This window comes from Colletotrichum orchidophilum, assembly GCF_001831195.1.
Source record: "Colletotrichum orchidophilum strain IMI 309357 chromosome Unknown Scaffold_4.1, whole genome shotgun sequence".
In the NCBI taxonomy this organism is placed as follows: Eukaryota; Fungi; Ascomycota; class Sordariomycetes; order Glomerellales; family Glomerellaceae; genus Colletotrichum; species Colletotrichum orchidophilum.
Window position 1 is genome coordinate 407435 of NW_019172960.1, and position 21974 is coordinate 429408.

The following is a 21974-nucleotide window of genomic DNA, read 5'->3' on the forward strand; positions in this document are numbered from 1 at the left end:
CTTTGATACATATCTTGAAGAGTCTGCTGCCCAACCTATAAACGAGCCGTTACTTTCGTCATTCAGCGGGAGGCTAGACAATCTAACATGGACGATAACTATTCCCGTCTTTATTCAAGCATTGATCCTTCCCGTTCAAGCATGCTCATAGCGGCAAGGCCTTCAAACGCACAAAACAGTCATGTGGCTCTCTCGTTAACTTATCATAAGCCCCCAGAGTGTTGAGTTCTCGAGGAAGCTCTTCGAGGTGGAAGTTCCACAGCACGAGCACCACCAGCATCCGAAACTGCACGTACGCCAGCTTTCTCCCATAACATCCTCGAGGACCCATGCTGAAGATCATGTTACGACCCCGCGTCGCGTCAAAAACGTCCCTTGTGCCATCTTCAGACCTGACGAGCCATCTTTCAGGCGCGTACGTCGCCGTATCGAACCCTGCGACGTCAGCCGCACACCCACCTGCAGATCCTGGCCCCTTGACCGCCGCCCGCGCCCCGGGTGTCCGCAGCGCCTCATCAACGGGGAAGCCGGGCTGCGTGTAGTCGGCTTGGTTCCACAACTGGAAGACGACGGTACCCTTGGGGACACCGCAGCCCAGGATCTGGGTATCCTGCGTGGCGCTGCGTACGCACATGGGCGCCGTCAACGATACGCGGAAGAGCTCTTCGATGCTTGCGTCTAGGTAGGGGCACCGCGTCTGCATGATTTCCTGCGCGGTGGGGACGCGTTTCGCGGCTACTGCTTCTGGGAGGGCATCTCGTAGGCTGGCGCGGAGCTGGGACTGCTGCTGTTGATGGCGGGCTAGGGTTTTCATGGCCCACTGGTTTGCGTTTGATGTTGATTCGTGGCCGCCAAGGGTGAAGCCGTATAGCTAGTGAGGAGAATCGTTGGTGTCAGCATGCTTCTCCCTCTCGCGTGGATGATTAGTTGGGAGGATTCATGTTGCTCTCACCTCATCGCAAAATAGTCTCGTGTGGAAACATGGTTGCCGTTGCTCCTTTTCCGCCTGGCTACATTCTCTGCGCACCATCTCATCCACTGCACAGCGAATCACCTCTCCTTCTGATACCGACTGTACTCTTGCGGCGGATAAGTCGATTTGCTTCTTCAATAGGTCTTCTTTGATCTTGATTGCCGATTTCAAGGCGGGTTTTTGGCGCAAGAACCAATGCGCGAGCACCGGGAACGATGACTTCATCGCCACCTCGAGGCTGTCCGAGATCTTGAACAGAGCTTCAATGGCGGGATTCGGAGGCGCATGTGGAAACACCACCGGTTCATCGGCATCTCCCTTGTTCGTCTCGCCAGAGGACGGCAAGGAAGATATGGCAGAAAGGAAATCCACGTTCGGCTGCGTCGCACTGAGGCCCTCCATGCCAGGACCAAAAGTGAAGCCGAGCACAGCGTCCAGCGCACAATGGCTGATATCCTTTAACGCGCTGAACGGCCGGCCCCTCGACAACCTCGCCTTCTCGCGCCACAGCCCCGCCATGCGCATCGTGCTCTCGTGCAGCAGCGGCGCGGCGACTTTGCTGAGGAAGCTCGGCGTCAGTATATCGCCCACCAGCCTCTTCCGGCTCTTATACTCGTCGTCCGTCTGCCATCGGCTGTGGTGCTCCGGGATCACGCCGCCGAGGAGGTCGGCGGTGAAGGCGGATCTGTCGAATTCTTTCCCGCGGCGCATGAGTATGTCCTGCGTCTCGCGAAAGTCGGAGACGACGAGCCAGGGTCTGCCGAGGGGCCCGCGGCCAAAGACTTGGACTATGGGGGAGCCATGCCGGATGTTTTGGGCGCCTAGCCAGTCGTACAACTCGCCTGTTTGACTTGCGTGGCGTAGCATTTCTGGCATGTCGCCCAGGAGGGAGCGGGATGCTGCTTTGTTGTAGGGGATGCCCGGGAGGGGTCGGGGGAGGAGCGCGCGGTAGGTGAGGTAGATGGCGAGGACGCCGATGGCTAGGATTGCCGTATTAGTTGTTGACATGATCTCGAGTTTGTACATTGTCGCGCAGAAATGCCTAATTTCTTAATCTTTGACTCTTGGAGTCTTGGAAGGAATATGGCTCGGAGAGATGCTACGAGTTGCTGTGAGTTGTTGACTCTGGCGGGCTCGAAAACCTTTGGGCAAGAGTTGTTGTCAACAACAATTTGCGGCTTGCAATAGACCCCGAGTAGATGACAGCAACTCAGACCACGCCGACGATACAGAGAGGCAAATTAAGATGTCTTGGATCACGAGCAACTAAAAGTTTACCGCCGTCTTCGCGGCATTCATTCGCTTCATCCTCCCCAGCCTGGATATTACTATTCAAATCCGAGTATCAGGTTTGTGTCTTGTCCGCATCTCCAGCCCTCTCCAAGTGTCCGAGCGAAGCTTTGATCTGTATCATCGTCACGAGTGCCTCGCGTTCCACGAGCGTTGCTCGCTCTCAACAGTTGCTTCAGTAGGCCTCGAGGATTCAGATCAGTAATCGGACCCGAAACCGGTCTGTTCCCTTCACCTCGTCCGGCTGTCTGCTTCATTCGTGCGGCCCACCCTTGCCGTCCCAGATCCGTACGGGTTCGGTCCCAGGATCTGTGCGGCCCACCCTCATCCATGCCGTTCAGACCGTCCGGATTCGCCACCTTTCTCCGGCCCTTTGTACGCTCAAAGCGCTTGCTTTTGAACAAGCGCTATGAGGTAGAGAATTCATTTGTTTCTGCTTAAAACTGGATGTACGCGTCCTAGCAACCAATGTTTCTCTTTGTGTCCGCAAGAGATCGATATCCGAAAATCTGGCGCCATTTAAGCTTCCCGTCAGATGTGAAGCCCAAGAAGTTGTTGATTTAGATTTGAGGCTAAACCTTTCATGTCGCCAGTTCTGAATCACAGCTGCAGAGGTGGCACCTCATTCGGCAATCAGCTACGCGTTCTCTGGATGTCATGTCCAGCACATTCAACTACAAGGCTGAAGAATAGAGCTCACAAACTCTGCCTTACATGGCTAGTTGTCGAAGCTGCGTGTGAGATCAAATTCCCACTCCGCGCATTTAACATCAACTGCTGCACAGCTAACTTGTTGGTTACGACATTTTTGTCTTGTCAAACTTGATATTTCAGCTAACTAATCTAGCAAATGACGCTGCTTCATAGCGGCAGGCCCAACGAGTTTGCCATTCGCGTCCCGCTCATCACCCGTAGAGAAGGTCATGGTGTTGTAGTACATGGTGACATAAGGCCCGTCCTTGTTGTACGATAGACCGACGTAAGAGTGTCGCCCAATGGTGTTGCAAAAGTCCTGGTTGGGGCTGAATTGTCAGGACAGTGAATTAACGTCTTGCACCGGTCATCAGCAGGAGCTTCTTTGGAATACTCACAAAGCCTTTTGTACTTCATCGACATATGTATCGGCGAGGTCCTGGAATCCACACGCGCGGAAGAAGTTGCTCAGGGACTGAGCAATACGCAGGTCCGTCCCCCCGTAGTGTCGTATGGGGATATATACCTTTGGAACGGGAACGAGGCGATCATGCATCAGCTCCATGTTGAAAATGATGCCAGCCGTCCGGTGCGTGCTGCGGGCCAGATCTTCTTCGGGCGCCGTAAGCCCCAAGACGTGCATGTAGAACAACCGGATCAGGTCCACGCCCGAGTCAATTTCAGCGCCTTGAAGGGTGCCTCCGAGAGTGTACACCTCTTCAACTCGCGCTAGGCACGTCTCCTTGGTGCGTAGGTAGATTTTGAAGCGTGCGTCGGTTGGGCGCACGGCGTCGAATGCGATTAGCTCCAGACGAAGGATGGCCTCGTTGTCGCGCTGCTTCTTGTAGTGGTAGACAAAGTCACGGATATAGTTGAAGGACGGCGCCAGATTGAGCGGCAGCTGCGCAATGACGTCGGTGATGATCTCGCCGGCGTGGTTGTTCTGTAGCAGAGAGATTGGTATGGGATAGAAGTACACCTTTGGCGCTGGATTTTCTCCCTCCAGGTCGAATGAGATGGTATTGGTCGTCATGTGCTCGTTAGGCGCCATCTTGGACACAATATCGTTGGCGTACTTTGCCTCCACGTGGAGGTGCTTCTTGAAGAACTCCCACAGCTCGCTGTCAACAGGACCTCGACCTTGACGTAGCAGGCGAGATATGACCACCTCGGGCTCATCTTGGTTGAATGGGTCTTTTGAGGTTCCTGCGAACGGTCCAATGGGCTCTGAGCCTACCCTGATCTTGGAACCTTTGAGTCCAACGTTCCAACTCAGCTCGGCTGGAGAGAAGTCATCGGAACAGAAGCTGTCAAAGTGAGGGAGCCGGATGCCCATTTTGGTATTGATTGGACGAGGACCCAGGGACGGGACGACGAATTGTTTGACGAAGTCAGAATACTGTTCTTGGCTCTTGACAGAGTACCGCGCACTCTGCATGAGGGAAAGAAGAGAATGTGACAGTTCTTCCCACCAGAACTGTGCGTCCTCTTGGCTTTGAGCCGAGACAGGACTAAGTGCCGCTGTAACCATTGTGACAAAGTCGCTGTGCTTTGATAAGAGGAATAATGGTTTCTTATTTTCTGGCAATACGATCGTAAATCAGGTATTGAACTCGAAGTAAGAAATTAAGATATTATGATCAATTTGAGAATCTTAGTAGACAATCCTTATATATATGTATCTACAACATGTACGGTGCCAAAACGACCTTACAGGTGCGTTTCCCATGCGATATAAGGCAAACAGGGGAGTTTCGAAGCCACTTTACGGATCACCGGTAGAATGACAAGATGACACTTGAATAGAAACAAGCTTCGTTCATCTGCTCAAGTTGATCACTTCATGGCTTGCTGTTCTGAGACCGCGGAAACCGGCCTGCACGGCCTGCACGGCCTGGAATTCGTAAGTCTCGGTTCTCGCCCACATTCGCTTGTTACTCAAGTTTAGGACTGTTAACTTAGAGATGTTCAGAAATCACTTGAGCAGGCATCTCTTCGTATCAAGACTTTTGTCCTGAGACCGTTCATGTTGTTTCTTGAAGCGAGAGAGGTTGAGAGCCCGAGCCTCAAAATCATCGGTCGAATCAGATCGCAGCTGTCGCACGGCTCGCTCCGAATGCGAGCAAGAAAGTTTGAGACAGAGCCGGGGAGCAGCAGCCGCAAACATGGAGAATGCGTTGCCCCTCCTCATAGCCGTCATACTTTGCCTGAAGATTCCCATACTCCCACCATTTCGCATTCCTTATGCACGACTCCGTGGAGATATCAGACCAAGATATTGGGAAAGTCAGTTACCCACGTTTGCGGGGCTCTGTGTTGGTTTCTTTATAGGAATAATCTACACATGTGGGAAACCATCCTGTCGTTTTGTTTGGTTTTCTCTTCCCCCACAGCTTTGTCAATTATTTCTCAAAACCTCTCTCGCATCATAGTACCACACATAGTTTGAAGATGGACTCCCCAAAATTGCTACTAGACTGGCCTCCGCTATTTCTGAGCTATGTGACCCCCGGCTCAGCTTTGGCGGTTGTCGTGATTCTCGTCACAGTCCTGCCCATGATCCTGGACCAGACAGCGGGCCACTCTATCCCGCGAATTACTAGTTCAAAGTCTTGGTTCGCAAGTAGAAAGGATTTTGCCGCTCATGGCGTCGAGATCATTGAGAAGGGGTTCAGGCAGGTGGAAAGCGGCGTCTTCCGGGTTACGGCTCTAGATGGTAGGCTCTATTCAGGCACAGCCTTCAGCGCGAATGGCAGAGGCAGATCGGAGACTGACGGTACTTGAGATTAGGGTCTGATCTAGTGTTGATTGCACCAGAACATTGGCTTGCAATTTGCAAAAAGAAGGACGAAGAAGTTGCGCCTGCTCGCAAGGAGGTCTGTTCCCAAGCCACCGGTTCTTGTTGAGCATAGCTGATATCTTCAAGTTCTTCCTATGCGACCTTCACGGCGCGCCATTTGAGGAACCTTTTCTATACCGCTACCTGGCTTCCCGGATGCCTGGATTCGGTGCGTATCTCATTTCAGATGGCTTGGTGCGATTGGAATTGCGAGGAACTGACAACGAGTCACGAGCGAAGACCGATATCTTGATGTCATATCCACTGCTCTGGACGAGGGCATATCCAGTGTGTTTAGCCAATCCTCTGATGATACAAATACGGGTAAGCTTCTCAATTTGTCACACTCACCTTTTACATCTCACAATCTCTGAGGGAACACTCTAACATTGTGTATCAGGCAAACGTGTTATCATGCAGCCGCAGATCCTACACATTTACTCGCATGTCATTTGGCGGGTCATCTTGGGCGACTGTTTCAAGCCTGAAGTTGTCGACATCTTTGAAAAGTATTCAGCGACACTGATCCCCGTCATGAAGGCACTCAAGGCTCAGCGACCGATGATGGCCCGAATCTCCGCCGCTTTCTCCAAGGACGTTCGCCAAGTCAATGTGCAGCTCGGACAGGCCGCCGACTTCTTCGCACCCCTCTTTGAGCAATGTGTCCAGGCCTTCGAACAGGGTCTGGAGAAAAGCTCGATAGACAATGAGTGGCTCGAGGAGCTGATCCGCATGGCACCAGCCGAGAAGCGTCGGGACTACAAATACCTCACAAACATTTTGATTGGATTCGCCTTCACCTTTGTGTTTTCTCCCGGCCCATCGACTACGCAAGTTGTTTACGAATTTGCATTCCGTCCTGATTATGTGGATCTTGTCCTTCAGGAGGCATATGATGTCCTTGGAAATCGCCCAGAGCACTGGGGTTTCTCTCGGGACAACCTTCACGGGCTGTCTTTGCTGGACAGTTTCTGCAAGGAGACTCATAAACATCATCCGACAGCCGCTTGTAAGTCGTTATTCGTGCCTTCTGTGTCTTTATCAGCGGCCATCAGTACCATAAACAGCCCTGGCTTGTTGAGCAAGGTCATACAGGACATATTGCTGACTGAGTCCTGGGTTTCTGGTCGTGCAGCAAATCTTATGAAGAAGATTCACAAGACACAAATACTCCCCAATGGAGTCGTCCTACCTGCAGGCACAATATTCGAAGTGGTCATGACGGCCGCCCACCTGTCCAACCCCAAGCTTGAAGATCCGTCCAAATGGAATGGACGTCGGTATCACGACCTTCGGCAGCGAATGACGGCAACGGTTGGCGCCAACAAGTATAACTGGGGCTCAGCGACAAAGGACGACGTAAACTTCGGCTATGCCTCGCACATGTGTCCTGGTCGTTGGGCTGGGTGCTCCATCGCCAAGATGTTCCTCATCAAGCTCTTGGCCAGTTATCAGATTGCTCCAGAGGACGGGGAGACCGAGAGGTATAGAGATCTTCACTCGGGCCAATACGTACGTGTCTTCTCTTTGTTTGCTTTCTCGTGCATCGATGCGTCATGAATGCTCTTTACCTAATCCGAAACGACTGACGAGAGGTTGTAGATTCTACCAAACCCGACGAAACATATCATTCTCAAGCGAAGAAAGCAACTATGAAATGTGGAAATCTCGCATCCACTCCCCACAGGAAAGACTTTTCTGAGTAATTGGTGCTGGAGGTGCTTTCAATCAGGTGTGAAGACCGAAGAATACGAACCACGTCTTTTCTTTTCTTTTGAAGGCATCTGAAGAGCCGCTTCCAAGTGTGACTTTGACAGTAAACCTTGACAGCTGAAGCAATCTCAATAATGAGCTTGATCCCGCAAACTTGTACATTGTAGATCCAATTGGCTTAAAAACAACACTCGTGTCATGACTCGTGAAAGCGCCAGCATCTGGCACCAGATGTCCTCACCGGTGCCTTTCTGCCTATTTACTCAAAGCTGCTCTTTTTCAATGCCACGCATTCAGGCCCTGAAGCTAGCCCTGTACATGTGAAGCAAGGTGCAGGTCTAAACTTTGCCAATGAAGTCTCCATCCGAGCTTCCCAGGTGATGCTGCATTGGAATTTGCTGATCAATCTGGGGCAAAGAATGAGGAGAAACGACGCTAGGGCAATTAATTACTTGGCTTGTCCCTGCAAATCTCCAACTCCAAGGCCGGAACATCAGATGACTTTGGCTGAAACGCCAGTGACGTTCCCGCAGCCCGAGCAGCGCCGCGGTTGCAACACTCCAACCCTTTGATCGAGCCTCTGGCCTGATTCTTTGACCACGCCATAAATAAGCTTGAAAACATCTCAAAGAACCTCAACACCTGAGACAAACTTCTGATCAACTTGGCAATCCATTCGAAAGGCTCGAAATCATGTCCAACCGAACCATCTGCGACGTTGACACGCCGGACCCCTGGATCGTGGCCGGCAACGGCAAGTTCTACTTCACCTTCACCCTCGACAACCGCATCGAGATATGGTGCTCCAATACGCTCGAAAACTTCCACCACTGCCACAAAAGTGTTATCTGGCAACCCGCGCCGGGAAGCCCGTGGTCCGTCAACATTTGGGCACCGGAGCTGCACTACCTCAAAGGCCGGTGGTACATCTATACCTGCGGCGCGCCGCCCGGGGTCGGAAACCCGGGCCATCGGACCACGGTCCTCCGGTCTTCATCCCAGGACCCGATGGATGCCTCTGCATGGGAGTTTCTAGGCCCGTTGAAGGGTATGCCGGATCACTGGTCCATCGACGCCACAGTGTTCAGTCCAGACGGGCACGACTTGTACTGCTGCTGGTCGGGATGGCCCCTCGGCGATAATTCCGACACCCAGCAAGATCTATTCTTGATCAAACTTTTCGCCCCAGAAGAAGCCATTACAGACACACTTCTCTGCATTTCCAGGGCTGAGCTCTCATGGGAACGTCCCGACGAAGGCCGTCGGGGCGTGAATGAGGGCCCGACATGGGTCGATATCCCAGGCGTCTTCAGAGGCATCGTTTACTCAGCCGACGGAAGCTGGACCAGCGAATACAAGCTCGGTATACTGCCGCTCATAGGACATAATCCTCTTGACCCTGGCGCCTGGGCCAAGAGATCGACACCACTGATGGTCAGTCACAAGCGGTGCGGAGGTCCGTACGGTCCAGGGCATGCGAGTTTCTTGCCCAATCCTCATGACAGGAGCCGGGTCTACTGCATCTATCATGCGACGGCAAGCTATGGCGAGGGATGGGCTAATCGAAAAGCGCGGGTGATTGATCTTGGCCCGGAATGTTTTGGACCTCATGCTCACTCGGTGTGCTGTGCGCTGGAACGTCACATACCGAAACATGGCCATGAGCGGCCGCACAAGTCTTCGTGTACCATGTCGTAATATTTTATATCTATATGCCAGAAACATGGCTTTACCAACTCTGTCGTGTGCGAGTACACGTCTCTTACACCGCAAAGCCTGGCGGAAGTCTCATGATCGATAGTCCTAAATGCTGATGAGACCCCTGAACGTTATTCTCCATAAAGCCTACTACAGAAAACCTCAACTTCTTTCCTCCACTGAATCGAGGTATTGTTACATTTATTGCCTGGGCTAGTTCAAAAAAGCTAGTCCAGATGATATCATTTTTGGAAATGCCGAGGGCATTGGCGACATTGTCTGCGGATAACAACCCTGAGTCTTTAGTAGATTTGAAACCTGCTTCAGACTCATAGATGACGTCCTTGGTAATCTCGTAGGATCCTGTATTCTTTGATCCTAGGACTCGGGAGAGGTCTGAAAGAGCTTTTGGCGGGCTGCCACTGGGCTTCGAGGTCGGAGGAGGCCCTCGTGAAGACCTCTGGGCTTTTTCGAGACATCGCCGTATCATTGGTTGATTATGGCCCGAATTCTGTCCCGAAAGGCTGGCTATTTCCGGCTTTTTGACACTTTCCAATGACAGAAACAGAAGAGTGATAGGGAAAACGCTTGCTTCTCCTTGGCTTCCGGAGCCGAGCAAGAGCCGCTCTTCGCCAGGCTGAAGATCGATGAGATGGTACACTAAGAATTGTGTGCAGGGCCCCGTCTCGATGTCAAGTTTTCCGGCAATTCCGAAAGCGAAGTTGCCACAGTTTGCCTTTTGACATGCGTGCGGTCCATGCTACAAAACTTGTCAGCGAATAAAATCATCATTTCCTACGACATTCTTACAATTATGGCAATCTTTGTCGTTCATACGAGGCTCGTTGCGAGCGAGTTCTTGTGTGGGGGCAATGGCTTCTTAAATGATGAAAACCTCCTCAGGATCGTTGGGCGTACCTTGCCCTTTGCCATTTGTGCGGAAGTCTAGACCCCAGTTTCCATGCGCATCATTGTGTTGCCGCGTGACTTATGCTTTGACCGGAGTGAGTAAGTTGCAGTGTCCAGTTGCTCAATGAGAATGTCTATATCTTGTCTGTCTCGCAAAACCGCGAGCTATAGATATCCGCTTAGAGCCTTGACTCGCGATCTCTGACACTGCCGAAAGCGATGGATCGATATACCAGAACGCGCGCAGCCTTGAGTTTGAACTGATACAGTTTGCCATCTGCGCTTGAGGAAGCAAACCACGGCTCCCGGACTCGGACTGTGACCTGATCCTCAAGCTGCTCATAACGCGCCTGATGGAAATGGAAAGCTTCTTCCGGACCTCGAAGGTTGTCCGTTCTGGTGTTTTCAATCATAGAATGAATATGCGGTCACTGTTAACGGCGTGCAGCATGACTTGGGCAGGGCCTGACCAACACCTACATCGGGACAATTCGTGCGGCAAGGAACTTGCCAAGTTGCCAAGCCTTCGTATGAGTGCTCCAGGCTGTCCTCAAAGCATCCATAACCGAACTTGTAGGCCAGGCATGCATGGTCTCTAGCATGTCCATGAAGCCAACGGCGGCCCGAGGCTTTGGTTCTTAATTTTGGTGCAGTGCACAGCCAAGACAGTACGCATCAGTTCGATATGTTGGAGCGCCAGCGCCTGAAAATCGTTGACATGCCATACTGTTGGAATTTTCTCTCCCTTATCCAGGTTTCGTTACTGGTAGGCCAAGGGGATGAAGTGCGGCGGCTGATGTGTGTCCCAATTGTGTTGGAAGGCCTCAATCGCCCTCCATTGATCAGCTAGTATCTTTGAGTCTTCGGTTTCGACGGTGCGGTCCGCACTCGTGTCGAAGCAGAACTTGACGAAGTACACGCACTAGATAAAAAGGTGGCTGGCCCAGTCAAAGTCGTGAGTGACGGAGTCGGGGTCAAATTAGGAGCAGTCTGCCGTCCGGCATAGTGGGAGTCGGAATGAACTTCGATAGAGAATACTCGCAAATAAGCTTGAGGTCGCCGCAGCCTTCTCGAGAGCGGGCAGCAGGAAGCAATACGTCTAGCATCAAGTGTAGGCAAGAGGCAAGGAGGTTGGTAAATTGCTTGCTGTTGAGTGGTGATGCTGCATTCTACATTTGTGGTGCGGCAAACATAGCGAAAGCCGTTGGCAGCGCGGTCGAGAGTTTGGTGAGACAGGCGAAACTTGAAAGGCTAGGAAGACTATCAGGTGAAAGACTGAAGCCAGCAGAGTAAGAGGTTCAAGAAGTGGTTCGAAGATGTTTCGACTTAGACAATAATTAATTAGAATTTGTAGATGATCCTCCGACTTCACTGTAGCATCAAGTTGTGAGTCTCCCGTGTTGGAAATACGCAAAAATAGATCATCTTCTTTCCTTTGACCTGCCGACCCTCAACGAATTTTGATACACTCAACTGGTTCTGGAATACTCTAGTCTGTTGCACAATAATGACGGCTTATAAGCTCGTTCTCTGTTATTCTGGTCAAATGACTGGGACATTGTCCAACTTCTAATTTTCTCCACCTCTCTCACACACACATGGTTTGTTTCTTGTAAGACTCTGATTCGTATTGATGGTGTCGGGAAATCTGATAGTTCCTTGTGATCTGAGTAGATGCTGCTTCACTCAGTGTCGATGCTGATGCAGGTCTCGACTTTGATGAAACCAAGTTCACTCATTTTGGAGAGCTCTCCATTGACATGATTGATGTCGAAGAAATCATCTTCAAAGAAGTTATAGGGAACATGGAATGATGGGTCGAATTCTTCCATGACCTTGATAGCTTCGTCGACGACATTGTACCCAAAGGTAAAGGCCACGTTTTCCTGGGGGTTTTCTGTGAATCGTCAGTTTTCGACCGGTCTTTCAAGCTATCAAGCCTCAACCTACTCGGGATCTCATCCGCCGGAACAAATTCCAGAAGATCCTTCTCAACCAGGCTTGTCTGATCCGTTCCGACGTTGCTGAGAATTTGGATCGCACTGGCCCGGCTTCTGCGGATCTTTTCGAAGAGTTCTAGCCTCTTTTCGACGTCAGAAGTGTCAGACACACCGGCAAACACAACACCCAGGGCCAGGCCGTCTTCAAGACTCATGGAACCGGCTTGCCCTTGGTCTACCGACAGATGATATATCAGCGACGAAAAATTAACGAGGATAAATCAGATGTAGTACTGACGAGGTAGCATTGGATGCGCCGCATCCCCAATGATAACCATCTCTTCTTTCCGCCAGGTGGCTAACGGAGCGCGAGACAGCAGAGGCCATCGCTTAATCTCAGTTGCTTTGCTGGTTTCGAAGTCAGTTGAAGATCAACTGGGAGTGGTTTTATGTTACAAACTTGATTATAGCCAGAAGACTCGGGTGGAACCCGTTGAACCTTTCAAGTAATTCTGCCTTGTCGACGTCGGTCTGGTAATCTACCGTGGGGATGTTAGTGAGCCTGTTGGAGTGCCTAAATTTATTGAGGAAGGGGAACACACCTTCGCCTATGGCATCTTTCATCTTCTCATCGTAAAGGATGCCGACAAAATTGTGGATGGTGTTGCTATTTGGTCAGAGGAGGTACGGCTGTGAGGAACACCACGGACATACTTGCGGCATGGGTATGACCCTATTCTTCTGTTCTTTTCGTTGTCGGGGAAGAGGCGAATGAGGCCACTGGAGTCCTCATTCCAAAACTTGGTCTCGGAGTCCTCCTCGAGAACGTCGGCAGGAATCAGGAATCGGAAGCAGCAGTTGTAAAGAAGAGGTGCCACGAGAGGCATCTTCTGGCCGAGGACTGTTTCGCTAGCAATGGATTGAATGCCATCTGCGCCTACGACTAGATCACACTGGATCTCCTCGCCATCTTGGAGGTGCACCGCCGGCAGTTCAGGGTTCTACTGAAGATTAGCAAAAAAAAAAGCAAACATCGCGGAGAGGGTGGCGGCAGGGATCTTCCCCACACTTACGTATCCCACGACCCGCGAGTTCGGATGGATAGTGACGGGAACGCCGGGCCCTGCAGGTTGGGTCGCTATCCTCTTGAGGGCATCGTGCAGATCCACGCGGTGAGCGTACCACAGATCGGCGTCGTAGAACTCCTCGTTGGCGTCGTGTGACAGCGTTGACATGATCTCCATCGTCACAGGGTCCTGGAAATGGACCGACTCAGCCTTGACGAACTTGGAAGCCTTAGGGTCGAGACCCCATCGAGTAAGGAATTTCGCCGCGTTGGGAGAGACGTTGATGGCGGCGCCGACCTCGTTGTCCATGGCAGATCGCTCATAGATGCGCACCACATGGCCCGCACGGCGGAGCGAGATGCCGGCCGAGAGGCCGGCGATGCCAGCTCCGACAATGACCACGTCCAACATGGTGCTAGTTCTCTTGAGAGCAAAGGGAACAGCAAGCTTCGTCTTTGGTGTCTCGTATCACCGTGGCAGATTCGTTGGAATTGTCTGCAAGATGTCACGTCGCTGAAGGAAGAAGCCAAGAAAGAAGAAATTCGTCTGCCTCGACCGCAACAGGAGAACCAACACGGGGGTGAGGACGCCGTTGCGTTTGCCTGTATCCGACAGGGACACTGTAGGGTTACGACCACCGCGATCTGCGGCGTAACCCGCTCTTTGATGGAGACATGGCCCTGGGATCGGGATTCGATGGCGATACTACGCGAAGCTATTGGACAATGGCTGAAATAGAGGAGTCTTTGCCATCAACCTGAGGATACTGCCGGGGGTCCGTGCCAAGGGGGGAAGCGGGACAACTGAGAAAACAACAGTTGTCTCGATTCACGCATCTTGATGTGTAATCTGGCCCATTGGCCTTTTTCGAAACACACTTGGCTTTTTGGGAAGGTGGACGGAACGTAGGAATATGCTCAATGCAACCCCAATTTCTTTCCCTCGGTGGGGTTGATAGTTGGCCTGTTCTCCTCCTTCCATTAGTGTCCTCGTACAAGACGGGGCAACTCGGCAGCTCAATCCGGAGACTGAACTGTTTAGGTTTATGACAGTCCGGAGAAACTCAGAGTCTGTAATGACTCGTTCTCGCTTCGGTGAGTTTCTGCCTTTTGATAGTATGTATATTACATAGTACGGATACCCGAGGTGAGCTCCAAAGTCGCGGAGAAGACCAGGGTCCGTCAAATTAGTCCCACCAGGGCAACGCGTCGGAGTCTGTCCGTTGGTCCGCTATTGGGCGAGATTGTCACGAATGGAGTCCGCCTGCAGGTGCCCTTGTCAAAAGCCGTTGTGCCGAACCCATGTCGGAGAAAATTTGATTCACTGGGAGAAACGGTTTTCAGTTTAGTCTTGTCGGCAAGACAATACGGAGTAGGCGATTCGGATGTATTCTGACAGTGGCTTTGTCACCAGCGCCAAGATAAGCCCAATTTGGAGTTCCCTCATCAAGTGACAAGACTGGGAAACTCCAATCCAAAGGATTACTTGATAATATGGAGTGACCGAGATTGCAGGAAACCGGAAACGGAGCGCGGCATCCGAAAAGCGTTGGGATTGTTGCGTGCCGGTCGACGGCCCGCACCCTAGTTCAGCCATCTGCAAGCACAAAGTGAATCTGTATCCGTACAGTGGCACCAGACATTTCATATAAAGAGAGGATTACGTAGGCAATTCTCTCGGCTGCAATTCATCCAGAGCCCGAGTCCGAGGCACACCATGGATCAAGATCCACCTTATAACGTTGTGGCCGTGCACCCTTGCCGCGTTGGCCGGGGAGCTCCGGGCTACCAAGGGGTGGCGGGCCGATCCTTGCAAGTGCGAAGTCGGTCGAGGAAGTCTGTGCAGTCTGTCGAGTCGTGATAAGTGAGATCAGACGTAAGAAGTGGTCCGTAAGAACCTTGGTACTGAAGCCAGTCAGGTGCTCTTTGCAAACTTTAGAGTTTTACCTCTGGTATCCATAATTGCTTCTGAAGTTCTGTCGGGATGACGCAGGTGTCTTTCTGGAAGACCTTGGACCCCCGCGTTCATAGATGTACGAGTTGGTAATGATGGCAATGCTACGCTGACCGACATGACAGACATCGTCTCCAGCTATCCGTAGACCGCAGATAAATTCTGAGTGTTCCGCACCGGAGCCATGATCCGGTATTGCCGGCGCGATGACGGGAGTGGCCTACTGTGTCTCTTCCGTGCAAGCTGAGCTGCATCGACACAGCATGTTCAAGGTGTCACAACACGAAGTCATACAGAATAAGCTTGTAGCACTCTAGGTACTACTCGGATAATCGTACCGCAAGGCCATCTGCGTGCCATAGACCTCAGGGTTGCTCCCGATGTCTTACTTTAGTTCCACGGACCTCCGAGCTGCATGCACGTCAGCAACCCCGTCAAAATCGGTCATATCAACAATGCAGTCCCCTTCCCCACGAGAATTGGAAGCGTGGAATATCTCTCTCTCACAAGGACCCGTGTTCTCCTGTGGCTGCGCTCAGAAAGATCGTCGCCTTCTCGAAGCTTTTCAACTTCCATTTTAACCATGTCCGCAAAAGGCAGCTTGACAGAGAAGCCAGCTCCTTCAGCCGTGATTGTCGGCAGCGAGAAAGCCGCGACAGGGTCGTCGTTAGAGACAACAACGACGTATGATGAACCAAATCACGAGCTTCATGCAAAAACATTTGTCGCAGTCTTTGCTACTTGTCTCATCTACTTTGCCCAGTTGGTGAGCCTGGTAGGAGCTGGTGCTGTAAGGAACCCCCATATTGCATCATGCAGTGTCTCCTTCGGGATGCTGATGCGCATTTCTTGTAGCAAGGGCAAACCATCGCCGGCCACTTCAATGCAACAGATAAAACAAGTTGGTTTTCGGCCACAATCACCATAATGACCGTGGTACTGGGTCCTATCGTCTCACAGGCGGCAGACTACTGGGGCCGAAAGTGGTTTCTTGTAGTTCCCACACTCTTTGGGGCGGTAGGCTCTATCATCGTCGCCCGAGCTTCAGATGTAAACACCGCTATTGCCGGGTTCTGCATCATCGGCATCGCATTTGGTACGCAGCCGCTTCTTCACACAGTTATCTCGGAAGTTCTCCCGAGAAAGTGGAGGGCATATGGCCAGGCATCGGCTATGATATCCAACAGTCTAGGGAGCATCACCGGGCTGATCGTCGGGGGTGCTTTCAATAGAACCAGCGACCCTGCTTCCGAAGGTTTCCGATATTACTTTTACATGGCTATGGCTTGGTACTTTATCGCTGCCGTACTTTGCGTCGTGGTATACAACCCCCCACAAATAGATATCTAGAAGAAGCTCTCTACCTTGGAAAAGCTATCCAAGCTTAATTAGATTGGATACTTCCTGCTAGCGGTTGGACTCGTTCTGTTTTGCCTTGGACTTTCTTAGTCCAATAATCCGTATAAATAGCAGCGCACCTACCTATTTAAATCAATCAAATAAATAAATCAAACAAACAATTAAATATAAGGATTTTAGTAAGTTAAATAATTAAATATCGTAAGGCCTTATATTTAACCTATTTAATTAAATAAAGATCGCTTAAAAAAAAGAAAATCTAAGGCCGGGTTAATTAAAAATATATATTACTTAAGCAAACCGTTAAGTTTATTATAAATAATATAAACTCTTATAATAAGATTCGAACCTATGACTTTTTACTTATAATTATAAATAAAGTATTATACTATTTAATTATATAGAATATTATTAATAATTATTATTGAAAAAAAAAAGCCTAAGTAATATATAACGCTAGATTTAATACCTTTTAATATCTAAGATTTAAAAAAACCTCCTTAATTAATTAATACCTTTTTTTTTTAATATCGATAAAATTAATAAAATTACGTACTATTATTTTTAACCTTTTACGATTATTATAATTATTATTAAAATTAATTAAATTATATATTAATCGATTCGTTATATTATAATTAATTAATTAATAATAAGTCGTACGATTTTTAATACGCCGCAGCCGTTTTAAATTACTTTATAACTATAGGCCTTAATAAACGCTAATTTTATATTATTAATTAACTTTAATATTCGTAATAACCTCCTCGCTTTTTTAAAAGTAATTTAAAAAAAAAAAACTTTTATAAACGACGATTTAATATTATAAAAAAGTATAAAGCTAAGGAAATCGTAAATCTATTTAAAAAAGGTCTTTATTTAAGAAAATTATAATAAAAATAATTAAAACGAAATCTTTTAGTTTTATCGTCACTATAATAAAATAAATATTATTATTTATTTTAAAATAATAATTATAAGCTTAATAACAGCTTATTTAAAATTAAAATATTAAATAATAGATCTAAGTTTTAGCGAGTTATTATATTTATTAAAATCTTTAAAATATAACTTTACACCGAAAAGATAAAAACTTATTTTTAATATTATTACGAAGGGCTAAGTAATAAAAATCGAGGAGTTAATAATTAGATATATTATTAATAATAATAGCTTATTTATAACTTTTTAAGATCCTTACCTCCGGGCCCTTTTTTATTAATTAAATTATAATATTACTAACGAACTTTTATTATTATACGGAAATATAAAAAAAGAGCTAAATAAGATCTTTATTAAAAAGAAAAATATAATTAAAATAGAGATCTAAAGGTTAATAATAAAAGTCTATTTATTATTTAATTTATAAATTTTATTAATATAAAATACTATTATCGCCGTTTTTATTTACTTTTTAAATTATATTAAATAATAAATATAATACTTTATTACTTTATAACGTTAGTATAATACTTACGATAAGGCTAATATTATTTAATTTATAAAATTAATAATAAACGATTAGGAATTAAGCGATTAAGTTAAAATAATTATTTACGATAATATTTTAAATAATAATACTTATTTAAGTTATTTATATTTTATATTATTTTATATTTATATTTAAAAAGACGTTTTTAATTAAAGGATTAAGTATTACGGTTATATTTTTAACCTCGTCGGTAAGGCTTTTTTATTTAATAATAATAAAAAGATATTCAAATAAAAATTAAATATATTAATTAACGCTAAATAACTTTAAAAAAATCTTAACTTTTAATATACTAAGGGCCCTATTAATAAACTTTAAAACGTTATTAAATTTATTTACTTATCGTCTTAATAACATAAGGCCTTTTTTAAAGTTAGTAATAAAATTAATAAAAACGATATATTTATTTTTTTCAAAGAGTCGTTATAAGAGCTTATATTAACACTTAATAACAATATAAAATAGAATTTAATATATTTTATAATATAACGCTTTTTATAAAAAAAAATAGATTTATACTTTTTTAATAATTAATTAAATTTATAAAAATCTAAAATAACGGATCCTTATTAACGATATTTTTAATAATAATAATTAATAATTATTAGCCGAGCTAAAAGCGGTACTTAAACTACTTTATTTCTAAATAATAAAATACTAAAGCTAAAGTAAAAAAAACGGCTATAGCCGTTTATAAAAAATAATAATAAGTTTTAAATACTTTATTAACCGTTTCGAGGAGTAAAAGAAGTTATATAATAAACCTTTTAAAAAAAAGATATATTTTACGGCTTTTTAAATTATAACGTTGTAATCGTAATTAATATAAATAATATTACTTCTTTAATAGTTAATTTATCGTTAATTTATATTTTAACCTTTTTCTTAACTTTTAATATTAAATAATATCCCTCGTTTTATTTAATTTAAATATATATTTAAGGAATAGGCAGAGCTATTTTTTAATAGTAATTTTAACTTATAAAGATATTTTCGACTATTAATTATTAATATTTAATAAGTTTTTAATAAATATTATATTAAATTAAATAACTTTTCGTTTTACACCGTAGTAATTATTTTTTATTTTAAGTAAGGATTAAAATAATTAAAAAAAAAGTAAAATACGCTTAAATAAAACTATTAATTATTTAATATAAAAAAAAGGCTTTACGATTATTAATAAAAATAATATATAAATAAGATGATAAGTCCTTTTTTTCCTTTTTCGCTAAGATAATTATAAATTATTTTTATTACCCTTACGATTTTAAAAAATATTATAAAAAACTTATAATACCTATTACGGTCTATAACTAAATTTCCTATCTTTCGTATATAATTACCTTAAGAAGAAAAAGCCGCGAAGTTCTTAAGATTTCCCAAAAATTTCTTTTAAAAAAAGCGTTTAAAAAAGCTTAAGATTTCCTTAAAATTTCCTTAAAATTTCTTTAAAAAAAATCGTAAAAAAATCCTTAAGATTTCCTCCGTTTTTTTTAAAAAAAATTATAAAGAAATCCTTAAGATTTTTTAAAAATTTTTTTTAAAACTTTTATAATATATTTAAAAGATTTCGTTAGGAAATTTATAAAAAAATCTTAAAAAAAGGTATTAATATATTATTTTATTTTTATTATATGAAAGCGTATAATAATTAATAGTATAACTCTTTTTTAATAAACTAAGTAATATATTTATATTCTAAAAAAACGAGTTAAAAAGTATTAACTCTTTTAAATCTAATAAACTAACTAAAAAATATCGACTTTATTAAAAAAATAAGCTAATTAAAAAACCGTAATCCTATTATTAACTATTCTTAATTAATAAAAGGCGATAATACTATCTATCTTTTTTAAAATCTTAATATTATCCTTTTACTAAAAAACGCCGATTAAACCGCTTAGCTAATTAACTACTACGCTTAGAATTACTATTAATTTAAAACGTTTAATTAATTAAATACCCTTATTATTTTAACCTTACGTATTATAAAAGTAGCTATTAAATCTAAAAAAAACACCTAAATATATTAAAAGATTTCCTATATATAAATATAAAATATATATTTATCAAGATTTAAAACTACGTTCTTTAAATAATTTAAAAACAAAAACGAATATTAAAACGAAATATATCCTTATTTATAATAGCGTAAAGCGTTTTTATTTTTTTTCGTTATAAATATTATAAATATTATAAAAGAAATTCTATTTAATTTATCTCTATATAAATTAAAACTATTATTAAAATAAATAAAAAAAACTCCCCTAGCGTTAAAAATAAACACTAATCCTTTTATCTTTTTTATTATAAAATAGCCGAAAACCCCCGTATTATTATAATCGTTAATTAAAAAAAAAGTATTTAAAAAAAAAATATTTTTTATTTTAAATTAACTTAACGAAAAAGAAAAGTTATAAAGTTCGATATAAAGTTTTATTTAACTTATTAACTTTTTACTAAATACGGCGTATTTATTTAATAACTTTTTATTTTCATATATAAAAAATAAAATACGCCCCCCTTTACTAAGCTAAGGAATTTTAATTTAAAAAAAAAAAAAAGCGTATATTTCTTAAAAAACTTTATATTAAACTATACTTAACTATACTGAAATTTATATTAAAAATAAACGTAGGGGATAATAAAGCCGCAACCATTACGACTTCTCGTATCGTATAGCGTTAAATAAATTTATAAAATAAACTAATTAAAATTAATATTAAAACAATGTAAATTAATAAACCTAATAAAAAATAAATTAAAAATAAATAAAAGACTTTAATATTAATTTTAATTATAAACATAACCCCCTATACCACAAAATAAAGCACTTACTTTTCTTAATAATAAAATAAAGTTTTTAAAAACCACTATTTTACTACTTACCGCAGAATTTTAAAAATTTCCTTAATAATAACCTAAACGATAATAAAAATTTATAACCCTCCTTATTAATAAAAAATTCTATAATAAATTTCCGTTTTTAAATAAAGGATATTAAATAATTTAAACCTATAATTAAATATAATAACACCTACAACATAAAAATAAAAAATATAAAAATTATTTAAATTAATATCGATCGTTTTATTAACGTATTTTAATAATATATAAAATAATCTCCCGCTTATATAAAAACTATTATCCTTAACCTAAATAAATACTTATTAAAAACCGTAAATAAGTAATATACCGACGATTTAAAAATATAATAATAAAAAGAACTTAGAAACGTTAAATATAGTTTTAAAGCCTAGGCTCTTTTCCTCTATTAATATTTTAAAATATTAAAAACTATCGCTATATAACAACTTAACCGGCTATATTATAGCCTAAAAAACGTTAAAAATAATAAAAATATTAAGTATTTCTTAACTAAAGTTAATCGACTAACTTAAAATATAGGATATTTATCTAACCACTTCTTAAAATTAATCTATAATAAAATAAATACTAACCTTATCACTAATAAACCTTATCCGAATAAAACAATTGACTAAAATAAATAACTTTAAAAAATAATAAATTATTAAAAAAAATAAAAGCAAAACGTATACCAAAAATAAAAATTATAATTAAAAACTAAAACTAACCCTTCCACTAAATCTAAAACTTAATATCTTAAATCTATTTATTTTTAATTATTAAAAGCTCTAAAAGAAATTATAAACTAAATAAAAAACCCCTCTTATCGATTACGACCGTTTATAAATTAATTAAACTAATAAATATAACGGCCGTAATAAAAATCTCCCTATTAATAAAAAAACTATTCGTAACTTTTAAAAAATAACCTAAATCGCTTAAAATAAAAACAACTTATTTATAAATACTAAAAAAAAATATATATATATATTACTTAAAATATATATATTTAAAACGAGGATAATATAATAAATATAACTATCTAAAAATAAATATAAAATAAAAGTTTTTACATAGTAAATATATTTTATATTAATTTATAAATAAACGCTATAAACTTATCAAATTAAAACAATTTAATTATAAAAAACGAAAAGTTTAAAAAAATAAATATCCT

The 21974-nt window shown here is 43.1% G+C and overlaps 7 protein-coding genes across 7 annotated transcripts; 3 read left to right on the plus strand and 4 right to left on the minus strand.

Annotated features, from left to right (window-relative positions):
* Positions 1–145: 145 nt before the first annotated feature.
* Positions 146–1999, minus strand: CORC01_00783 (cytochrome P450 monooxygenase; the record flags this gene model as incomplete). Its single annotated transcript, XM_022612439.1, has 2 exons — positions 146–871; positions 953–1999. The coding sequence occupies 2 exons, from the start codon at positions 1997–1999 to the stop codon at positions 146–148; spliced, it is 1773 nt and encodes a 590-aa protein (XP_022481056.1).
* A 1102-nt stretch (positions 2000–3101) lies between these two features.
* Positions 3102–4487, minus strand: CORC01_00784 (aromatic prenyltransferase; the record flags this gene model as incomplete). The annotated part of the gene is made up of 2 exons (XM_022612440.1): positions 3102–3285; positions 3355–4487. 2 exons carry the CDS (start codon positions 4485–4487, stop codon positions 3102–3104), a joined length of 1317 nt encoding a protein of 438 aa, XP_022481057.1.
* A 920-nt stretch (positions 4488–5407) lies between these two features.
* On the plus strand, positions 5408–7451 carry CORC01_00785 (cytochrome P450; the record flags this gene model as incomplete). Its single annotated transcript, XM_022612441.1, has 6 exons — positions 5408–5672; positions 5747–5832; positions 5883–5964; positions 6036–6119; positions 6196–7307; positions 7398–7451. 6 exons carry the CDS (start codon positions 5408–5410, stop codon positions 7449–7451), a joined length of 1683 nt encoding a protein of 560 aa, XP_022481058.1.
* A 750-nt stretch (positions 7452–8201) lies between these two features.
* CORC01_00786 (alpha-L-arabinofuranosidase II) lies at positions 8202–9206 on the plus strand (the record flags this gene model as incomplete). Its single annotated transcript, XM_022612442.1, has 1 exon — positions 8202–9206. One exon carries the CDS (start codon positions 8202–8204, stop codon positions 9204–9206), a length of 1005 nt encoding a protein of 334 aa, XP_022481059.1.
* A 213-nt stretch (positions 9207–9419) lies between these two features.
* CORC01_00787 (uncharacterized protein) lies at positions 9420–9539 on the minus strand (the record flags this gene model as incomplete). The annotated part of the gene is made up of 1 exon (XM_022612443.1): positions 9420–9539. One exon carries the CDS (start codon positions 9537–9539, stop codon positions 9420–9422), a length of 120 nt encoding a protein of 39 aa, XP_022481060.1.
* Positions 9540–11797: 2258 nt separating this feature from the next.
* Positions 11798–13533, minus strand: CORC01_00788 (FAD binding domain-containing protein; the record flags this gene model as incomplete). The annotated part of the gene is made up of 7 exons (XM_022612444.1): positions 11798–12012; positions 12066–12290; positions 12354–12463; positions 12516–12594; positions 12658–12722; positions 12770–13056; positions 13129–13533. 7 exons carry the CDS (start codon positions 13531–13533, stop codon positions 11798–11800), a joined length of 1386 nt encoding a protein of 461 aa, XP_022481061.1.
* Positions 13534–15658: 2125 nt separating this feature from the next.
* Positions 15659–16425, plus strand: CORC01_00789 (uncharacterized protein; the record flags this gene model as incomplete). The annotated part of the gene is made up of 2 exons (XM_022612445.1): positions 15659–15865; positions 15931–16425. 2 exons carry the CDS (start codon positions 15659–15661, stop codon positions 16423–16425), a joined length of 702 nt encoding a protein of 233 aa, XP_022481062.1.
* Positions 16426–21974: the final 5549 nt, after the last annotated feature.